Source organism: Microcaecilia unicolor, chromosome 9 (genome assembly GCF_901765095.1).
Source record: "Microcaecilia unicolor chromosome 9, aMicUni1.1, whole genome shotgun sequence".
In the NCBI taxonomy this organism is placed as follows: Eukaryota; Metazoa; Chordata; class Amphibia; order Gymnophiona; family Siphonopidae; genus Microcaecilia; species Microcaecilia unicolor.
Window position 1 is genome coordinate 88,958,044 of NC_044039.1, and position 16,842 is coordinate 88,974,885.

The following is a 16,842-nucleotide window of genomic DNA, read 5'->3' on the forward strand; positions in this document are numbered from 1 at the left end:
TCATGTTATAGAATGAGGGGGCATATACTTTTGAAGGCAGAACATCTCTCTTGCCCCTGTGGATTGAACTTTCAGATCAAGCTGTTGTACACCTGCTCTGTAACTTCATTAGTGGAACAGAGAACAGAAATAAACAAATAAGCCCTACTGTGGCAGAAGATTGCATAATTATTCTGTGGATAAATGAAAATTTCTAGTGGAGTATATTAATATCTAAATTTCATTAATGCTGAAATGCAGAATCCGAACAGAAAAACCTCAACTGATGTTTTACTAAATGTTAATAACAAGCTCAAATAAAGACGAAAACTGGTCTCTGCAATCTTATCCTTTTTGTTTGAGGCTACTTATGATTAACACTTTATCTATTCATATGACACTGATGCACTGATTTTGAATGTAATTTTATTTGTTGTAAAGCACTTTGTAGTCCTGGAGCAAAGATGGTATATAAAATAAATATATAAATAAAATAAAGCAAAAAACAAATGCAGATGCACCGCACCCATGCTTTGAAAATCCACACAGATGGAGTCACTGGGATTTTTGTTAAAGAATGATAGGGAGGAGAAAAGAGGAAGGGAATGGGATGGGGGTCTTTTTCTGATTTTCTAAAGAACCACTGGGAGAATAGAGGGAAGTATATGGGAAAACAAGCTGGCTAGCCAAATTAGTCCTGGCACCTGCATCATATAGCATCTTGCCCAGAATTTGACCAGTTAGATTCAACCCCCTTGTGAATTTTCTGAAGCTAAAATTTAGCTGGGTCAGCTCAGTCAGTTTTCAAAAGCTTTGATATAACTGGTTAAGGGGTCCTTTTAAAAAGCCGCAGTAAAAAGTGGACCGCAGTAGAGTGGGCGCGTCAGACCACTTTTTACCATGGCTGAGAAAACGGCCATTATTTTATGGGTCGGGAAATGGGTGTGCAAAAATTAAAACTAGCACGTGTCTGTTTACGGTTTGAGCCCTTAGTGCCAGCCACTGACCTAACAGAAAGGGCTCACACTACCCGCGCATAACCATGCACTGCGTGCCAACGTGGCTGCGCTGATTATCACCGGGAACGCCCCCGTGATAGAAAATAGAAAGATATTTTCTATCGCAGGATTCGTCACCAAACTCGGAATTACTGCTGGGTGCACCCTGGCAGAAGTGCCGATTTAGCGTGCGCTACTCATGCCTTAGCCCTCTTGCGGCTCTGTAAAAGGGCCCCTAAATAATTTAGCCAGCCTGATCCTTTGAACATTGACCTCAGAATATTCTACATGTACAAAAAAAATTTTTTAAAAGGCATTTTTACACATTCTTGACTGATTTGACGACAGCTTAATACACTGCTGCATTTAATAGCACTAAAAAAATAAGGCACTTGATTGTACACTATGTACAGTAACAGTGCTAACAAAACATTTGAATAAAATACAGCAAAACGTTTTGACGTGATCTGATAACAGCTGCAAGATTCTCAACATTCTACCAGGGATAAGCTGAGATAGTCAATTATCAGCTATACATAATGTCTCTCAGCACCAAGGTTTCCAATTCAGTCTTTTCCTGATACAGCTAAATATTATCGTCTGCTTGACAGTATCAAGGAATCACTTTGGCAGTTGAACATCTATCAGCAAAGGACTCCAGTCCACTTCTAAATGTTACAAAAGTTCAGTCTTTCAAGAACCATCACTGAGGTGTTATGACACATTCCCTTCCTCTCCTTGAAGGGATGGGGGAGTACAGTCTCTCAGTAGTGCATATTGGGCCCACATTCCTCCACTTTTCAGTAGTGCTTTTATACCATGTAGTTCATGAAGGCCCCACCTTTTTTCATATTTTTGCTACTGGATTTATACCTCATGACATATGAAGGGCCAATGGTCTTCCTTCTTCTCACTAGTAGTTTCACATCACTTGTTATATGAAAGGCCTTCATTCTGCCTCCTCAACTGACATTTTTAGAAATGACATCTTTCAGGAGACACTTGAAAGGATTTTTTTAAAGCTGTATGTGTGGGTAAATCCAGTATCTCATTCAATGCAGCTGTAGTAAATATGCATCTACATCCTACGAGAGAAATTATGAAAATTATTAGAATACATGGACACACATGAAAGGCAATGCTACAACTGCATGTGCAAGTATACAGAAAAGTGGTACTTACATGTGTTAAATGAACTATGCTATTTTATAAGGGGTACACCCATTTACACCAGGCCAATGGCAGGCGTAACTGGGCGCACCTAAATGCAACATGCATAACTTACATTATTCTGTATGTTACAGGCACAGGTGGAAAACAGACCCATCCCCCTAACTTTAGGTGCGCCAATGTGGGTTTATGCCTGTATTCTATAGTGGAATCTGGGTGCCATCTACTAAACCTTTTCAGAGCATTTAGTAGTAAAAGCATTTAAACTGATTTCCTTTGAGGAATATTTAGCTCTCAAACTACAGACACTTATGTTTAGAAGTTGTCAGAATGTTATGACTCCTGAGGCAGGCGGTTATGCCGAAACATGGCACTGTGTCAAGTCCGTCTTCTGAATTCTCACGGTCTTTGGGGATTTGTTTTATGTGGACCTGTTGGCCTATTTTTTAAATTATATTTTACAATGAACTTGACATTTGACTCCAGGGTTCCCTTTTTCCAATTTTTTGTTGGTCTTCCCTTACTTCCTTTTTATAGCTGATGTGGACATCTCTCTACCTCCTCCTCCGGTATCATGCTTACCCTCCCCACATACACTCATTCCTGTCACACCCATCCACATAAGTGCATGTACATACAAGTTATGCTAATATTGCTTCAAATATTTCATTTCTTTCTGATAGAGTTACTCCAAGTCCTTGTCTTCAGTCTCTTAGGGGCCCTTTTACAGAGCAGCTCTTCCGGGACTACCGCTGACCCAACAAGCACCATTTCTGGTTAAAAACAAAATCCCTGGAAATGGCTTGCATGGTGATAACCTGGAGGTAACTGAGCATCGATGCGCGCTGCCTGGTTACTGCGGGAGCCCTTATTGCCACATTAATGGGTGGTGGTAAGGGCTCCCCATGATATGGCCACATGGTAAGAGTTATCTCCACCATGTGGCCATGTTTGTTTATGGGGGGGGGGGGGGAGGAGGTTTTTACCAGCTGCAAAATAAATGGCCCTGGAAAGAGGGAAAAACGGCCCCTGCAGCCACTGCAGGGCCCTTTTTCCCACAGCTTGGAAAAAGGAGCTCTTACTTTTCTAGATCTATCTTCAGAAGCTCTGTTCTTTCATCTTCTCATATGGCTACCAATACCATTGTTTTGTTGATGACATTTAAAGTTTTCCACCTCTACAGTGATTCCTTCCTGGTCTCCCAGCCTAATTTTAAATATGTCTTCATTCACTCTCTCTACATGCATCTGAGACAGAGGCTCAATGTATTCACAATTTTGCGACTCCCTCTGTCCACTATTATTTCACAGGGTTTTCTAAATCTATCTGGTGACCACATAACTTGATGGGTTTTAGGATATCCAACATGATTATGCATTAGAAATTTATATTTCACATACCACCTTTAAACTTATGCTTTAATTACTTTAAGGACTGACTACTGTCAAGGCAACTCATGGATAGAAGTTGATTCAAAATTATATAGCACATATTGTAGTGAAATTATAACAAATCATGTGATTTTCTAAAACTGATTAAAGCAGGTTCCAAAGCAGGTTGGAAATGCTGAACTTACTCCACAGGGCATATATATCACAATATGAGGCAGCTAGAGCAGGTTGGATGCCTACTGATCAATGCCCCAAATGTTAGCGGGGGGGGGGGGGGGGGGGGGGACAATACCTTTTTTCTTGCCTTTTGGCAATGTAGTGGCATTCAAGCATTTGGGAGGTTGCTCCATCGATACTTAGGGATTCTTTTCGGTCATTGTGTATTTTTTTCCTAGAAGGGAGTTCTGCTAAATAAATGGGAGGCACATGGGATCTCTGATAAAATTTTGCGCTTATTACTGAGTAAAGCTTATGCATTGGGGAACAAGTGCATCAGTGGCGTAGCCAGAAGACAATTTTTGGGTGGGCCAGTGGGTTGGATGGGTGGGCACTACAACCCCCCCCCCACACGCCAGCGTCTGTCCAGCACATTTAAAGTTATCGGCGCTGCCTCCACTCACCTTCTCCCACCGTGGCGCTGCCTCCTCTCCTGCACTTCATGGTCTCCGTCTCCCACCCCCGCGGCAGCGCTCTATCGGCGCTGCCTGCCTGACAGCTGACAGACGCGGCGCGACGACGTCCTGCTCCGGGACCTTCCCTCTGCCGCATGCAATCCGCCCTGCGTAAACAGGAATTTGAATCAACGCGGCAGAGGGAAGGCCCCGGAGCAGGAGGACGTCGTGCCGCGTCTGTCAGCTGTCAGGCAGGCAGCGCTGATAGCAAATTGAAAGCGCTGCCGCGAGGGTGGGAGACAGAGACCGTGAAGTGCAGGAGAGGAGGCAGCGCTACGACGGGGGGTGGGAGAAGGTGAGGATGGGCCTGAGACAAAACTGGGTGGGCCTGGGCCCATCCAGGCCCACCCATAGCTACGCCCCTGAAGTGCATACTTAAGCACTGGATGCAGGAGGAGCCTCCCTCTTTTTGGTACTGGAGAAATAGATGGCATGCTTTTATGTTATGGGAGGCAAGGGCTGTTAGGAATTCCCCAAAGGAAAGACGGGCTTTCATGTCTACCTGGAATTGTTATTTGCAAACTATCTCCCATAAAGCAAGAAGTGTAGTACTGAATAAGTTTCAGAGCGTTTCCTAAGTTGGTACTATTAGATTTTGGATCTGATTTTGGACTCCTACTTTCTCTTCTTTTTGTTTTCTATTCCTTGCCTACTTATTTGATAAAATATTGTATTAATATTCCCTTCTTCCTCCAGTCCCTCTCTACTGTCATTGTAACTGCTTCATTAGTTCATTGTAAGCCGTTTAGGGGCTGCTTTATGTGGTAATAGGTGGGGTATAAATGATCTAAATAAATAAATATTAGGGGTTATTTTGGGGTTTTCTGCCTGGGTAGGGGAGGGTGGCTTGGGAATATTACACATTAGCTTCTCATAGATGGCCTGGGGTTATCAGAGCCCAGACGCCGGGTCATCTTTGTGTACGTTTAAGATATGGGTTCCAGTAGGCTCCTTGTGACCTTAGGTAAATACTTAACAGTCCATTGCCTCATGCACAAACTTACAGTAAATTGTAAGCCCTCTGATAAATGTAACTCACTGTGAACTATTGAGAAAGGCATGAGCTAAAATCCAAATCCCTTTATGCTTGCTTCCAAACCTAAAATGATCATTTCACTTGTGATTTTGCAAGTTAGCAAAAAGCTAGGTTATTTCAGTCTGCTTTCAGCTAGACCTTGTTTATACTTCATTTTCATGATTTGTTTTATATACACTGTACAATATATTATTTCACCTGTTTGTTTACTTCTATTTTTAAAGTTCTTACAATGTTCTATTTGCAATCGTTAGCTTTATACATTTATGTCCTGTATCACTATATAACTGTAAACACCAGAAGAGGAACAAAATGTTTTGCAGTGCAGAAAGCAGTCCAAAGAAGAGCAGAATACACATCTAATCTGTTAAAAAACTTCATTTGTGCCACTCTGCAAAATGTCCTGATGTGGCCTTGTTTTGCCTCACTAGAGGCTACATCAGGGGTAAAATAGCTATTGCAGTCCTGAAGGGCACATACACAAAACAGAGCTAAAATCCAATGAAAGCAGCAACAATCAGCCTTGCAGCTGGCAGGGTTGATAGAAATATAGCAACTGTCTCTCTCATTCATGCTATGATGCTGTATCACTATATAACTGTTTCATATGGTTTCATATGGCTGATTTGTAAATCAATTTTGAGAATGTTTTAATTGAAAGGCAGCTTATAAATTTACCAAGTCTCCAATGAAAACAAATTAATTTCATTTATAGTCATGTAAATAACTTGAAAATGCGAAAGGATGTGGGTTCCTCGGGACAGCTATAGAAAGTCTTACACTATTCCTCTACCCTTAACTGTAAGTAGCAACAGACTGGAAGAGGTTAAATCTCTTGTCAAAGAGGCACTGTCCAACTCTCATTTTCTGTTCTAGCTAGTAACAAAACTCAAAACCAACTATAACACTAAAGGGCCCTTTTTATCAACCAGTGGTAGGGCTACCGCTTGGTAAATCGGTCCTACTATCGGGCTCGCCCAGGAATCCGATGGTAGTTCCATTTTTGGTGCTAGAAAATAGTTTTAGTTTCTAGCACTGGTGGGCAGGGAGTAGGAGGTAGTAAGGGCTCCGGCAGTAAATGGCCACGTGCCACTTTTTTAATGTAATACACGGCCATTTACTGCCTTTATTCAAAAAATGCCTTTTTACCCATTGCGGTAAAAAGTGGCTTTGGCATATGGCAATCCCGTGAGTTGTCACCACTGAGGGTCACCTTTTACCGCTGCTTGGTGAAAAGGGAACCAGATATCATCCTCACTTTCTTAAAAATATTAGAGGAGGAAAAAGACCTCAGAGATAAACCACTAAAATTACAGTCAGCACTGGTGTAGAAAACTATAAACTAATCCACTGGGTTATTTCACCAGTCAAAAACAAACTACTACTACTACTATTTGACGTTTATAAAGCGCTACTAGGGTTACGCAGCACTGTACAATTTAACATAGAAGGACAGTCCCTGCTCAAAGAGCTTACAATCTAAAGGACAAATGTACAGTCAGTCAAGTAGGGGTAGTCAAATTGGGGCGGTCTAGATTTTGTGAAAGGTATAAAGGTTAGGTGCCGAAAGCAACATTGAAGAGGTGGGCTTTGAGTAAGGATTTGAAGATGGGTAGGGAGGGGGCTTGGCGTAAGGGCTCAGGAAGTTTATTCCAAGCATAGGGAGAGGCGAGGCAGAATGAGCGGAGCCTGGAGTTGGCGGTGGTGGAGAAGGGTACTGAGAGGAGGGATTTGTCCTGTGAGCGGAGGTTTCGGGCGGGAACGTAAGGGGAGATGAGGGTGGAGAGGTAATGAGGGGCTGCAGACTGAATGCATTTGTAGGTAAGAAGGAGAAGCTTGAACTGTATGCGGTATTTGATCAGAAGCCAGTGAAGTGACCTGAGGAGAGGGGTGATATGAGTATATCGGTTCAGGCGGAATATAAGACGTGCAGCAGAGTTCTGAATGGATTGAAGGGGGGATAGATGGTTAACTGGGAGGCCAGTGAGGAGTAGGTTGCAGTAGTCGAGGCGAGAGGTGATGAGAGCGTGGATGAGAGTTCGGGTGGTGTGCTCAGAGAGGAAAGGGCGAATTTTGCTGATGTTAAAGAGAAAGAAGCGACAGGTCTTGGCTGTCTGCTGGATATGTGCAGAGAAGGAGAGGGAGGAGTCGAAGATGACTCAAACAAAAACCTAAAACACGCCTTAAAATGATAAATCTTCCAAAAACTGAAAGGCCCATATCTCATCTTCTTTAACATTTTATATATTTTTTTTTCATAAGATTTAATTTCTTCCCAGATTTTTCAAAATACTACAACCTTTTTAGATATGGAGAAATTCCTAGAGGAAGCTAGAATCACAAAATAATAACAAACTTCAGTTAATAATCTCTCCAATTTCTTCCAAGAATCTAACCATTTTAGAATAATCTTGAACTTCCTCTTTGAAAACTCAATGTTGGGCAGCATTTCGCTAAGAATCTGTGTCAAAATTTCTATATAAAAAAATAATCAACCTAACTTGGCAGAAAACAGCACCTCGGATAAACTTCAAGATTTAATAATCTTACCTTCAAAAGTTAACGTTCTAAAAAAACAGGTAGATCATTCACAATGCCTCAATAAAAACAAAATGACGAGTAGAAGTCTAAAAAGATGCCAACAGCACATTAGCCAATCACAGATCAGATCTTCAAACCAATCAGAAGAAACACCTCCATTCAACTGAAGTACTCAAACCTTGTGGATCTAAACTGTGCAATCAAAAAATTCATTTCTGCCCCTACGTCTTGCCCCATCCTTGGCCACCTTTAAATCTAGACTGAAAGCCCACCTCTTTAACATTGCTTTTGACTCGTAACCACTCGCCTCCACCTACCCTCCTCTCTTCCTTCCCGTTCACATTAATTGATTTGATTTGCTTACTTTATTTATTTTTTGTCTATTAGATTGTAAGCTCTTTGAGCAGGGACTGTCTTTCTTCTATGTTTGTGCAGCGCTGCGTATGCCTTGTAGCGCTATAGAAATGCTAAATAGTAGTAGTAGTAGTAATATCTTAACTCAGTCTCCTCCTTGGAAATTTCTCTGAACCATATCAATTTCAAAGCATCATGAATTTTCAAATCAATTCTGTGCCTTCAAATAATGACCCACTCAGGGGGCTTATTTAACTACTAGTAAAAAAGCCCCGTTTCTGATGCAAATGAAACGGGGGCTAGCAAGGTTTTCTTCAGAGTGTGCATGTGGGAGTGTGTGTCCCTGCCCTCTCTCCCTCCCCCCTCCCAATCCAGTCCTTCAGTGTTAAGTTTCCTGCTGTTCTGTGTTTTTGTTACAGAGAGAGTGAGGGCATCTCTCTCCCCCCCCACCCTCTGAGTCCTTCACTGTGTGAGATTTCGTGCTGTGCTGTTTTCCTTCACTCATGGGGAAACCGGATATCTCTGGCGCTTCACACTTCCGGCTGGAGGCTTCATAGAACGTTGGTCTTGCCTTTTATATATATATAGATTTGTAAAGGCACTTCTATGTTTACCTATTACAGGACCTATTTTACTAAACCGCTCTAGCGAATCCTGTGCAGCAATGCTGATGAAACCCATTCAAAGTGAATAGGTTTTGTTCGCATTGCCGTACCGGGAATCACTAGCGTGGTTTGGTAAAAGAGGCCCATAGTGTTAAAAAATCTAATAGATATAAGATAGTAACTTAGTACATCTTAGCAGATAAAAACCAGCATGGTCCATCCAGTTTGCCCAACAAGGTGGTCAGAGTTGAATCTGGAACTCTGCACAGGTTCCACATTATGTTCATTAAAAATGTATTACAGGGACATCTGATAATGTAAATAACAAACAAGGAAACACACAGAGAAATATTTTAATTGATAAAAGCTTCTTATCAAAAGTGCTGAACTCTTTGGTAATTGCTATAACACCTTGTTTTTTGTTTGGAACCACTAGCCCAGAAACTGGTGTATGATGAACAAGTACATGGGACAGAGATGGGAACCTATGAGCTGAAAGAGGTACTTTTGTGCAGATGATCTATTGATGATGTTGAGAGACCCCCAGGAATCTTTACCTCGGGACCTCCAGCATTTTAAAGAATATGAAGAAATATCTTCAGTATTAGGGTTGCAAGAATGTTTGGAGAGATGTTGGACAGGTATGAATTATCGCTATAGCGACTAGGGGGTGCAGGAGTTTATTTACTGAGATTTGTTAATTTATTTTGTTTGAATAAAGGAAATTCTCCCTTCCTGAACTTTTCAAGCAATCTTTCTCTTTGCTTATGATCTGAGCAATCTACAACAAAAAAAGCCTCCAGTGATCTGCATCAATTGAATCAAAGGACATCAGGATGTTCACACCTTTAACTTATATTACCTCTAAAGTCCTTAAGCTCAAGGATGTCAACTTGAAAGAAAATAGTGAAAATCTCACCTAGATGAAGACAGGCTCAACTGTAAGAAACACATGGCAGTGTACCACCAGGCCTTAATAGCCAAAAAAACAAATATTTCTCTCAACCCATCAAAGAAGCTGCAAATTCAACCAAGCAACAATACAAAATAGTAAGTGGCCTACTGCAAAACCTCACAACACAACCAGCCTTCCCAGTCACAACTAACCAGCAATTATTTTGCTACATACTTTTGCCAACAAAATTGAAGGTGCCCATCAGGACCGATAGAAAGTCCTATCAAAGCTCCTACCAGCAAAAGTACTCTCCTCCCCCATGCACAGCCATCTGGGACTCATTCAACCAGGTCACCGAGGAAGCTCTTGAAAAAATCCTGACTCCCTGCCCAGCAAAGACAGTACAATAAGCAAGAACAGACCTCATTGAAGGGGCCATTAAAATTAATTCCTCTCTTGTAGAAGGGCAGTTGCCAGCAACACTAAAGAGAGATGTACTGTGCCCCCTGCTGAAAAAGAGCTCCCTTGACCAGGAGAAGCTTGAAAACTAACAATCAGTCTCTAACATTCTTTTCCTGACAAAACTTATAGACAGACAAGATGCATTCAATCAATGAAAGGCTAAATGAAAGTGACTGGCCAGACCCATGTCAATCTGGCTTCAGACCTGGGTAGTGACCAGATACCATTCTTGTGTCCCTTCTTGATTAACTGTACAAAAACAGTGACAGGGGATCTGCCTAGATACTAGTGTGTTGCTGGATTTCTCAGCAGCCTTCAACACAGTGGATCATATTATGCTTACAAGGCTGGCAGAAGTATAAGCAGCACAACATTTACATTACATCGGTGCTAGGCAAAATGGTAGAAACTATTGTAAAAAACAAAATTACAGAGCATATACGTAAGCATGGATTAATGAGACAATGTCAACATGGATTCAGTTAAGGAAATCTTGCCTCACCAGTCTACTACATTTCTGTGAAGGGGTGAATAAACATATGGATAAAGGCGAGCCGGTCAATATTGTGTATCTAGATTTTCAAAAGGCATTTTACAAATTACCTCATGAAAGACTCCCGAGGAAATCAGAAAGTCATGTGGACAAGAGGTAATGGAGTGGAGGAGTGGCCTAGTGGTTAGGGTGGTGGACTTTGGTCCTGGGGAACTGAGGAACTGAGTTCGATTCCCACTTCAGGCACAGGCAGCTCCTTGTGACTCTGGGCAAGTCACTTAACCCTCCATTGCCCCATGTAAATCGCATTGAGCCTGCCAAGAGTGGGAAAGCGCGGGGTACAAATGTAACTAAAAAAAAATGTCCTACTGTGGATTAAAAAATGGTTAAAAGATAGAAAAAAAGAGAGTAGGGTTAAATGGTCAGTATTCTCAATGGAGGAGGATAGATAGTTGGGGTTCCCCAGGGGTCTGTGCTGGGACTGATGCTTTTAACATATTTATAAATGATCTAGAGATGGGAATAACTGGTCAGATAATTAAATTTGCTGTTGACGCACAGTTATTCTAAGTTGTTAAATCACAAGAGGAGCGTGAAAAATTGCAAGAGAACCTTATGAGACTGGGCATCCAAATGTCAGATGATGTTTAATGTAAGCAAGTGTAAAGTGATGCATGTGGGAAAGAGGAACCCAAACTATTGCTAAGCGCTGCAAGGTCCCACATTAGGAATCATTGCCCAGGAAAAGAATCTAGGTGCCATCGTTGATGATATGCCGAAACCCTCTGCTCAATGTGTAGTGGCAGCTAAAAAAGCAAATAAAATGTTAGGAATTATTAGGTAAGGAATGGAAAACAAAAATGAGAATGTTATAATGCCTTTGTATTGCTCCATGGTGTGACCACACCTCGAATACTGTGTGCAATTTTGGTCACTGCATCTCAAAAAAGATATATAAAAATCAGAAAAGGTATAGAGAAGGGTGATGAAAATTCTAAAGGGGATGGGCTGATTTCTCTGTGAGAAAAGGTAAAAGTGGCTAGGGCTCTTCAGTTTGGAGAAGCAACAGCTGAGGGGAGATATCATCAAACATATAAACAGCGAGTGACCGTACTCACTCGCAAATACGCAGTAGAGACTTCCCTCTCTGCCCCGCCCCCGCGTCAATACGTGCTGACGGGGGCGGGACAGAGAGGGAAGTCTCTACTGGCATGCTGCAGACGTCGGAACCACTCCCCCTCCCCCAGGATCGCTGCCGCCCCTCCATCTGGCCCGAGCACTGTGAACTTACATCACCACGCAGCAGCAGGCACATCAGCAAAGCTGCCGTCGGGCTTCCTTCTCTGCCTTTGTCCCGCCCTCGCCGACGTTACGTCACACGAGGGCGGGACACAGAGAAGGAAGCCCGCCCTGACGGCAGCTTTGCTGATGTGCCTGCTGCTGCATGGTAAGTTTACAGTGCTGCTCGGGCCGGGTGGAGGGGCGGCGGCGGCGACTCCGGGGGAGGCGGGGTGGCGCCAACTTCGGGGGGGGGGGGCTCGGATACCCCCCCCCATTCCAAAAGTAGCCCATTCTCACGGGCTCAACGGCTAGTAGAGATCTATAAAATACTGAGTGGAGTGGGATGGGTAGACGTGAATTGCTTTACTTTTTCCAAAATGTTAGGACTAGGGGGCACACACTGAAGCTACTAAGTAAATTTAAAACCGGAGAAAATATTTCTTCACGCAACGTGTAGTTAAACTCTGGAATTCGTTGCCAGAGAATGTGGTAAAAGTAGTTAGCTTAGTGGGGTTTAAAAAAGGTTTGGATAATTTCCTAAAAGAAAAGGCCATAAGCCATTATTAAGATGGACGTGGGAAAATACACTGCTTATTTCTAAGCTATGCAGCATAAAATCTGTTTTACTGTTCTGGTATCTTGCCAGGTACTTGTGACTGGGCATGATGGACCTTTGCTCTGTCCCAGTATGGCAACACTTATTTTCCTATGTTCCTATCTTACAGGGCTAAATTTAAAACTCTGTTTGATTTTCAAGGTCCTGAGCCAAAATGGGCCAGAGTACTTAAAGAATAAGTTAGCCCTTTATACACCATTGAGACCTCTAAAGTTCTCACAAGGGGAAAGGGGAATGGAAATTGGACTTGATATACTGCCTTTTTGAGGTTTTTGCAACTACATTCAAAGCGGTTTACATATATTCAGGTACATATTTTGTACCAGGGGCAATGGAGGGTTAAGTGACTTGCCCAGAGTCACAAGGAGCTGCAGTGGGAATCGAACTCAGTTCCCCAGGATCAAAGTCCACTGCACTAACCACTAGGCTACATCACTATCTGTATCCTCATCAAAAGAAATTGTATGATGTGATACCTACCAGTCAGCCTTCTCAGCAGTAACTCCCACACTCTAGAACTTACTCCCAGAGGGCCTATGTCTAACTCGAGACTACCTCTACTTCTGGAATCAGGTGAAAGCCTGGCTCTTCCCCAAGCCTTTATTACATACATAATACCCTGTTAGGTTGGGGATTACTAAGAGAGTAAGTTCCTATGGAGAGTCAATGGGGAGAGTGAGCTATCCCAAGACCAGGGTAGATCTGAAGTAAAGGTCACCCTGGAGGGAGATCAAGCCATAGGGGGTCTGGACCTGTGAAACTGAGAGGAGCACAGCTTTTCAGACACTATTCTCTGGGATAGGCATGGACAGGAGTCTGTAAAAAAGTGTACAAAGTCCAGCTGAAAAGCATCTGTAAATATATCCATGGGAGAATACAGGAGTTCACCCCGGGAATACCATAAAGGATTGGTGGCAGCCCTTAGGTGGTATTTGAGAGATTCCGATCAGCAGTGAAGAACATACGAGAGATCTTGGCGTCTTCGGAGGTGGTGCGTCATCACTTGTTGCCTTTTCTGCTTATTAGTTTTGATGCAGAGAAGGCATTTGATAGGGTACATTGGTCCTTTATGTTTGAGGTTTTATGTTTTTATAGTTTTTTGGAATATTTTTTTTTGCAGTGGTTCGAGCTTCATAAGAACCCCAGGGTGGACATTGGATGAATGGGGTGCCGTCTTTTCTTTCCCTACAGGTCGTGGGAAGCAACAGGGGTGCTTCCTCTTGCCACGCTTTTCATTCTTATTCTAGACCCCTTAATTTGGGACATCTTGGGGGCTGGAGATGTTCGGGGGGGGGGGGGGGGGGGAAGGGGGTCAGATTAGCGAAGTTACCTGCTTTTGCAGATGATCTTTTCATTCTTCTTAGTGAACCCAAGTCCTATTTGCCAGCCTTGCTAGACATTCTTAAGGAATTTGGAGACTTCTCTGGATTTCGTATCAATTATACAAAGTCTGAGGTTCTCATGATAAAGTGGCATGGGAGGCCCTGGGCTGTCCTTTGCTTAGAGCTTCTGATTCTTTTACCTATTTAGGGATTCAGCTGTGAGTGGACCCTTTACAATTATATAATATCAATTTGTCTCAATTGTTTTGTTTTTTTAACTAAACACAAATTGTGGCAATGGGTTGGCCTTCCTTAGTCTTTGTTGGGGTGCATTAGTCTCTTCAACATGATTATTTTTCCTAAATGGTTGTATGATTTGCAAACCGTACCTTTGTATTTGACCTCCATGGATTCGAAGGCTCTCTTGAGTTTAGTTTCTAATTTTTGCTGGGGAGGCAAGAAACCAAATGGGTAATTGGTGTGTGTGCCGGGGGGGGGGGGGGGGGGGGGATTTAGGTCTTCCAGATGTTAAGTTATATAATATGGCTTGCATGCTGCAACATCTTTGTGATTGGATTTCTCAGGGAAGCGTCTATATGCCATGGGACATGGAATCTGCTTTCTGTTTTCCCCTACATCTTCTTTATGTATTGTATGCTCAAGCTTCTGTTTTACCGTATCATCTGCGCAACAACGTGTTGATTAAACTTGTTCAGGTGGTCTGGTGGGATACCACTAGATCGTGGAAGTTTAATCCTCACTGTAGTGGTTTGTTGCCTTTATGAGGTAACTTGGATTTCCCTCCAGGTACAGACGTTCCGGGACACCTAGGTTGTTAATTTGGGAGGGTGTGTGTGTGTGTGTGTCATTTTCCTTTACCAGACTGCTCCATGCAAACATCAACTGCTTTATTCCCAGATGGGTTGGATTTTGCTGCTCAACGTGCATTTGGCAACTCACCCATTATTTCCTCTTTGGATCCCTCACATTTTAGCATTTATTTGGCTTCTAGATTTCAGAAATTTTTTGATGTGCCATTAGGAAACCCTGTTTCTATTTCATTGTTTTATAAATGGTTGCTTGTTACTTGCCCTCTGCGAGATCTTGGGGATTTAGCAGGTCGTTGGTTGGAAGACTTACATCTTCCGATTTGTTCTCAGGACCTCCTGCATTGTATCCGTTATATTTCCTTATGGGTACACAGTGCAGAACTTAGAAAGTGCCAATACCAGGTGATCCTTTGGGCTTATGTTTCGCAATCTACATTACATGTCATGGGATACACCGATACATCCCTTTGCCTTAAATGTGGAGAGCTTCTTAATACTTTTTCATCACGCTTTTTGGGAATGTATGTTTAATAAGTTCTTTTGGAGGTCTTTGATCTGATATCTGGAGTGAATTTGACACCACACTATTTCATTTCTTCCTGGTGGTATCCTATTGTGCCAGGTCTCCTCCTTAGATGTTACAGCTAAACATCTGACAGCTTGGGTAATGAAGGCTTGCACAGGGAGGAAGAAATCTATTTTGCAGAATTGGCCCAAGACAAGCATGCAGGCGACTTACAAGATCCAGCATGCAGCAAAGAAAAAAAAAAAAAGGAAATTGCCACAAAGCTTACTTAAAAAACAAATGTATTCACCATATGAAATTGGCACTGGAGGAATAGGTCCCATGGGCTGCTCTTGATAGAGCTTAGAGCCACGCAGTTAACTTTTAAACCTCAATGTCAACTTTATTCTGCTTGGTACTATATGTACAGTCTTTGGCTCCCCGTGCCCTTAAGTCATATTTTAAATCAACTGAGTGCTCTCTCAGGTGCCATAGGGTGAAGTCTTCCCATTTTTTCCCTTCTCTTTCAGACAGTCAGAAGTGGTTCCTGTCTTGCTGATACTCATTATTTTGTCTGGTGGAGCGTTATAAGAATCCAGACCCTCCATGGTGGGTGTTTTGGTTATGTATGAGTATTGTGGGATCTTGCTGGATTGCGGTTATTCTGGCATCTGGTTGAGTCTTACTTTTGGTTGTGTATTTCTGTTTTGTTCTATGCTCTGCTAGTTTTACAATATAGTAACATAGTAACATAGTAGATGACGGCAGAAAAAGACCTGCATGGTCCATCCAGTCTGCCCAACAAGATAAACTCATGTGTGTATACCTTACCTTGATTTGTACCTGCCTCTTTCAGGGCACAGACCGTACAAGTCTGCCCAGCATTATTTCCCACCTCCCAACCGCCAGTCCCGCCTCCCATCATCGGCTCTGGCACGGACCGTATAAGTCTGCCCTCCACTATCCTCGCCTCCCAACCACCAACCTCTCTTCCCCCACCTGCTCTGCCACCCAATTTTGGCTAAGCTTCTGAGGATCCATTCCTACTGCACAGGATTCCTTTATGCATATCCCACGCATGTTTGGAGGGTAGGGATGGGGGTGGGTTCACTTTAATGTAAAAGGCCTGATGATGAGATGTCTTATGTTCCTATTTTCAATTGTGCATAATTTTCTGTTTTTGCTTATTGCTCTTATTGTCTAGGTCTGCTGTTGGTTGTTTCCACTGCCATCAATAAAAATTGTTTCAAGTAAATCTCAACCCCCCCCCCCCAAAAAAAAAAAAAACAAACAAACCCAAAACCCCAGGTTATCATCTTTTTTGACTTCTGCTCGCTATTTTGTTTTTATTGAGGTGCTAAGAAGAATTTTGACAATGATTTATAAATCTTGAAGTCTAAGGTACTGTTTACTGCCATGTTTGGATTTAGAACCCTTGACACAACTTTTTAGCAGAGTGCTGGTCAACACTGGATTTTCGAAGGTGAAGTTTGTTGAACATTCCTGGAAGAAAATGAAGAGATTATGAAAAGATATATTTGAATTGTTGTTTTGTTATTTGGGCCCCCTCTAGGAATTTCTCCATATCTGAAAAGAAAACCTATAGGATTTTGAAAAACCTGGAAAATAATTAAACCTTATGGAAGAAAAATGTATAAAATATTAAAAAGATATGGACTTTTCAAATTTATTG

General features: G+C 42.4%; 1 protein-coding gene across 2 annotated transcripts in view; it reads right to left on the reverse strand.

Moving 5' to 3' along the window:
- Window positions 1-387: 387 nt before the first annotated feature.
- The window catches only part of KATNBL1 (katanin regulatory subunit B1 like 1), a 70,003-nt gene continuing 53,548 nt past the window's right edge, over window positions 388-16,842 (reverse strand). The window contains exon 8 of one of the 2 annotated variants that reach the window (XM_030215229.1): window positions 388-2,062. In XM_030215229.1, the coding sequence (XP_030071089.1) occupies window positions 2,030-2,062 (33 nt within the window). In that variant the 3' untranslated portion in view covers window positions 388-2,029. Of the gene's footprint in view, window positions 2,063-16,490; window positions 16,653-16,842 lie in introns of those variants that run through there. The other variant, XM_030215228.1, reaches the window with a different exon arrangement.